Source organism: Aptenodytes forsteri, unplaced genomic scaffold (assembly GCF_000699145.1).
Source record: "Aptenodytes forsteri isolate BGI_AS27 unplaced genomic scaffold, ASM69914v1 Scaffold176, whole genome shotgun sequence".
NCBI classification, from domain to species: domain Eukaryota; kingdom Metazoa; phylum Chordata; class Aves; order Sphenisciformes; family Spheniscidae; genus Aptenodytes; species Aptenodytes forsteri.
Window position 1 is genome coordinate 24,677 of NW_008794853.1, and position 5,632 is coordinate 30,308.

The 5,632-nt window shown below is 45.1% G+C and overlaps 1 protein-coding gene and 1 long non-coding RNA gene across 2 annotated transcripts in view; one reads left to right on the forward strand and one right to left on the reverse strand.

Annotated features, from left to right (window-relative positions):
• The window catches only part of RPL37 (ribosomal protein L37), a 2,961-nt gene extending 2,862 nt beyond the window's left edge, over window positions 1-99 (reverse strand). The window contains exon 1 of the mRNA XM_009274528.2: window positions 45-99. Within this exon, the coding sequence (XP_009272803.1) occupies window positions 45-47 (3 nt within the window). The 5' untranslated portion in view covers window positions 48-99. The remainder of the gene's footprint in view (window positions 1-44) is intronic.
• A 1,954-nt stretch (window positions 100-2,053) lies between these two features.
• On the forward strand, window positions 2,054-4,312 carry LOC103895031. The gene is made up of 2 exons (XR_657345.1): window positions 2,054-2,116; window positions 3,065-4,312. It is a non-coding gene; the product is annotated as an uncharacterized LOC103895031 (long non-coding RNA).
• The last annotated feature ends 1,320 nt before the right edge of the window (window positions 4,313-5,632 follow it).

Below are 5,632 nucleotides of genomic sequence, written 5' to 3' on the forward strand. Positions count from 1 at the left end.
GGCGGATGGCGGCGGATTCCCCGCGCCCGTGCCCCAGCGCTCACCATCTTCCCCGGCCGCCAGCACCAAAGAGGCCGAGCTCCGCCCCGCTTCCGCTATGGCCCGGCAAGCGCTTCCGGGGGCGCGACGGCAGCGGCCGGCCCGGCCCGGCCGCGGCCTACCTGTGCCCGGCAGCCCCTCTGCGTGGTGGCCCCTTCCCACCAGGCCCGGCCTGCTGGGACAAACCGGCCACCCGAAGGCCCCGGTGTCCCGGGTGAGACCCTCGGGGACCCGCGCCCTGGAAGCTCGGTTGTCCCCGGTGACAGCACACCAAAACCAGCGGGTGGGGTGTCGCAGCGCGTCCTAGGCCGTGGTGCGACTGCTCCTGGAATAACGGCTGAGGGGTGTCCGTGTGTAAATACGTCTCTGCCTGGTAAAGAAAATGCTTAATGCACCTAAGCTGCCATACGGGCACATCGTTTTTAACTCTAACGCTGCCTCTCTGCAGTAGTGACCGTGCTGCTGTTCAGAGGTGCCTGCAGCTCCGCTCCAGGCTGCAGAGCCAGGTCCTGGCCCTACTTGCACCTTCAGTGGAAATTGTTTTAATGAATGAAACGCAGCGACAGGGTGCTCTTGGCTGTAATACATACTTTCAAAGCAAACTGGTTTAAAAAATAGGCAGCCCGTCCTGTGCTCTCTGCTTGTCCGCATGTCCCCCCACCCCACCCCACGGCTCCCCACGCCATGTGGCAGCCTGCCTGCAGTCGAAAGCATCGCAATGGACATCATTAACACAAAATTGGTTTTTATTCGGATGCACCATTTAAATTCTCACATGCCAGCCTACCACGCATCTTCAGTAGACTCACAGTCTATGTGCAATTTTATCTTAGAAGAGTTAATTTGGGGGAAATAACATGTACAGAGAGAAACTGAAGAAATTTGTGTTTATCTTGCCACCAGTTCAACACCTTGTCATCTCAAACAAAGTCGGAAATTGATGATAAAGCCAGTTTATTTATCCTTGATTGTAGAATTGTATAACCTCATGTAACAGCCCTTGATAAAAGTATGTATTTATCTGGGAGGCTAGATCTCACTCCTTCTTCTGGTTTACTGACTAAAAATGCAGTTATTCCAAAATGCAGGTGTCTGGGCCTGCCACAAGCCGGCAAACCGTGAGGAACCTTCCCACGATGAACATGTGGACAGTTGAACCCCTGTAACATGGAGCTCGTTGTCCTAAGAAAAAGGGATGGTCCCCTGGCACAGTCTCCAAAGCAGCGAGGCCGTGTCCGACGGCTGCATTTTCACTCCTGGACAAACCAGCCTTGTACAGTTGCCTCAACGTTAATTTATCCTCACTTGTTTCCCCGAGCGTGGCCCCTCACTGAATTCCCTTGGTGCTAATTTCTGTGCTGGGACGCTTTTTTTGACCTCTTCTAAGGTTGAGGGATGGGGCAAAAAGCCATTTTGACTTTAGCTGCATTGTTTCCAGACACACAAAGGTGTGGCCCAGGCTGTTCACTCAGCTCTTTCATTTTGGTCAGCAATTTCTATCACCGAAATAACACCTAAGGCAGAGGTCTTTGCCCACATTCATTTTACCTCACCTGAAAATCCAGGCATTTAATCCATCCATGGTCCCGCTGTAGTTAAAGGAGAGAGATAAATGGTTCCAAAGGGTGAATCAACCCATCTTAAATTAGATGTCTAAAGTAGGCTGGAAAAATCATCCTTGGGAGGAACCCTTCTCCTTCCATTAATTCTAACAGGAGCCTAGACAGCCACCTTAGGCTAGGCACTAGACGGCTGAAGTTAGGTAAAATGAATTTTGTCCTGACTGACTTAATGAAAGTATTTTTACAGCAATTCTGTCTTCCTTGCCAAAAATCAAAAGAGAAAACTCAGTGTCCTATGGATGAAATGCCATACAGAAAAAAAAAAAAATCCCAATTAACTCAAACAGTATGAATACATCCTACAGGCTGGACTGGAGTCATATTTCTCCCAGCAACCTTGCTGTGTGTCTTTTAACTAGTGCCTCCTTTCCTCTTTCTTTCTCGTTAGATCTCAAAAATCTGGAAGATGCTGTGAAGACATTGGACAGATGCCATGGCAACAGCCTCCAAAGGAAGTATGTTGGTTTGGCTGCCGGCAAAGATAATGCTGCCAGAGGAATTATTCTTGTCCTTTTTGGGATAAAAATAATGTTGTTCCTTTACATGTCTTCAAACCTGTTAGGAAAGAAAGATTTTTGGTATCGTCATGCAGTTTTCTTTAGTATTCAGGAACACTGGATACTTCTAGGGTAGAGAATGGGCAGAGCTGTGGCTGACCCAGTACCATCTCAGAAGCTCTTAGCCCCCGTGCAGGTCACGGGTGAGGACAGAGTTCACCACCCATAGTGAACTCCAGCCTGCTCGAAACCCACAGACTCATGTAGTGGCAGCTGCTGAATGGCACCAGCCTAAATTCAGCACTGGCTAACCCACCCTTCTTCTTTGATGCACAGGAAGTAGTCCAAAATTTAGAAGGTGATGTGTCTGGATTTCAGCACTGTCTTTTTGCTGTAGGAAACAGCAGTCTGTCACTGCAGCCAGTGTCCCATCACAGCTTTCGCACAGCACTTTTGGTCTAGCCAGGTGACGGGAGAAATTCTTTGTTGTGCCAGCAAACCTATTAAGCATCTAGATCAGGGTTTACTGAATGCTGTGGAGGCGAGTGCCTTTCTGTATCCGCTAGCACCATGTTCTGCAGCCTGTCCGATCTGGTTGGGGATGAAAAACTGAAGCAAAATGTAACACTGGATATGCCCATCCATTTTTCCTTCCATCCCTCTGGGGTACAAGCCCCTCTGCCTCAAGCTGATCCCACCCAAGGTCCATAGACCTTCCTGACTTCCTTGCTCAGCTTTCTGGGGAAGAGAACCGCCCACTTCCAGTCCCTCCCACAACTAAAGCAGAGCAGCCTTACAGATAAGTCCAGCTCAGGGACAGGGAGACCAAAGCCAGGGCTGGCTAGGCAGTAGAGCAGAAGGTGGGTATGAACACCGAATAACCTCAGTGGCATTTGTTTTGCACAGGTTTGGTGTCGTGCTACTACATCACGCCGTCACCAGGGTGCAGTACAGCCATACAGTCCCTGCTGTGACCACGGTGGGATTTGCTCCAAAAAATAGAGTAGTTGTACTGGTTCTACAAAACTTGAACACTGCTGAAAGGACTTGTGTGTGGCAAATGCAAGACTGATATCCAAGCAATTTCTGTCTAATGTCATCATATGGCATCACTTATTTGTGCACGTGTAGTGCCCTTTGCACAAGCAGGGATGACTTCAAGGGATAGGAATAGTGAAGATTCAAGCTTCGTATGTACTAGAAGCTAGTCAGTGCTTGATACCAATTATCTTCAGAGATGCAAACAAGCTGGAGTCTTTATTTCTAAATGTGATCTCTTAGATCAAAGGAATGCCTTTCAGTATCCTTTTGGATATTGATCACTTCGACCTAGGTAACAATGTCTCAGGAAGGCTGCAGGAGAACTGAGGAATTCAAAGGCAACATTTTAATGAGGGTCAGTTTGGATGCCTTTGTTTCTGGATATCATCTTGATTTGCAGAGGTAGACACCTCGGTTGGAATTAGTGGGGAAGAGTCTACACTGAATATCTGTTATCAAGCAGCCACAAGAAACATAACTTTTTTTGTATAGTATCCAGATTCTTCAGTTTGAAAAGAAAACTTCCATGTGTGAATTTGAACCAGAAGTACTGGTCACCACAAGATGACAGTATAGTTCAACTAAAACTTTTCTCCTAAACAACTCGGTAAAAACTGTCTAAACAGTAACAGTAAATTAAGTTAATAAATTGGAAACAATACTATCTGTACAGTTCTTAAAGCGCTATGACAGTAACAGAAAATACAAGCAAACAGCAATGCTTATGAAAAAGGCTCTTGCATCCTGCTAAGAAACTAATGAGTATAATACAGAAGGCTTTCTATTTGTTTAAGATGAAAATGGAGAAGAAAATTAAACAGCTGTCACTAACTTACAAAATTGCTTGTTAAAATATAGTGGAAATGATCAAAGAAATATAAAAACTCTTTGTATAACAAAGCTTATACAATGTGTACAAAATACATTTGATACTGTTGCTTTCTGTAGGCAGTCCTGAATGGGAAGGGAAGAGCCCCTTTATCACAGCTACCTACTCTTTCCATGCATTGAGACTCTTCTTTTCCATACAAAACAGCACAAAATATGACCTCACATGTAGCACACAGAAATCAATGCCAGAGTTTAATAATAAAAATCAGTTATTCGAACTCACACTAAAGAAAGTCTCTTGAGTGTTTTTCTTAATACTGAATTAGAAATTTTCCATAGTCAGTCATCCTTTCTGTTTGTGATGGCATGAATAGGTTCCTACTGATGATTACATAGCATCTCTCCATGAGCAGTGCTCATACAGGTAAGTTACATTAGAAGAGCAGTATTTTTTTATTACCACTCCTTAGCACTGGACAGAGAGACCAGACAGTAGTCTTCAGACCACTGGCAAATGCTTGGAGGGTGGCACTAACACTTGGTAGATCACGGTTGAAGCATGGCTACCGTCACAAATATAGCAGGGGCAAGAGCTCCCCACTCATTTCCTCAGCTGCCTTTAATCTTTACCCTAGGATAGCTGGGGGGGATCCTGGGTCCTTCCTCACCAGAAACCCCACTAAAATCTTTCTTTGTTGTTCCACCTAGCTAGGGGAACAGGGGCAGCATGGCTCTGTACAGCAGAGGTAGCTACAAACCTGGGACACACGTGTTACACAGTGCAACAGCATAATTCAGAATTTTAAAATTTCCCTAGTTTTTTTTTAATGCTTACACTTAAATACATTACAGGGTGGTTGTGCATTGTTGCACCAAAGCAGTAAGTCTCAGAGGGGATTTCGCTGGCTAGCCTCAAGCTTGCAGAGGTGGTCACGTGGCAATTTGGGCTGGGCACCAGAAGCAGTGCACAGGAGAAAGCCACAAGTTCCTTTACAAGGTGACAGCCATTTTCTTCTCTTCTCAGTTGAATAACAACTAAATATTCTTGTCTTGTTAGTATTATTTTGATTAAAAAACCCCTATATTGATATTGATTTGTTTGATACTGTTGTCTTAAACCTTTGAAAACTATATTGATATTGTTTTGTTTGATACTGTTGTCTTAAACCTTTGTTGCATTATTCATGCACAAATATATGCACACGCAAGCCTAGAACAAAATTTTCACTGGAGATGCACAAAAAGCATTTGAGCCACCACAGTCCAGAATTGTAGTCTGCATCGCATTCCAGGTGGAAAGGCCCAGCTTCTAACCACGTTCCCCTTATATTGCAGCAGAAAATACTTTAGTTAGTTGTTAGGTAAATTTTTGTACCAGTATAGACTGCAAAGCACTGGACTTAATTTTCCTTCAGATGGTTCTGGAGTTTTTGAGAAAAGACTGGGCAAATGTTTGTCTGAAACGGCTTAGGTGTAGCAGATCTTGTGGTGGGAAGGCAAATAGGCTGAATGACCTTCTGAGGTCCCTCCCAGCCATACTTTTGTGATGCTGTGATTTTGTAAGAGGCCTGTAAGTATAAAGACATAACTGTATCTCTAATC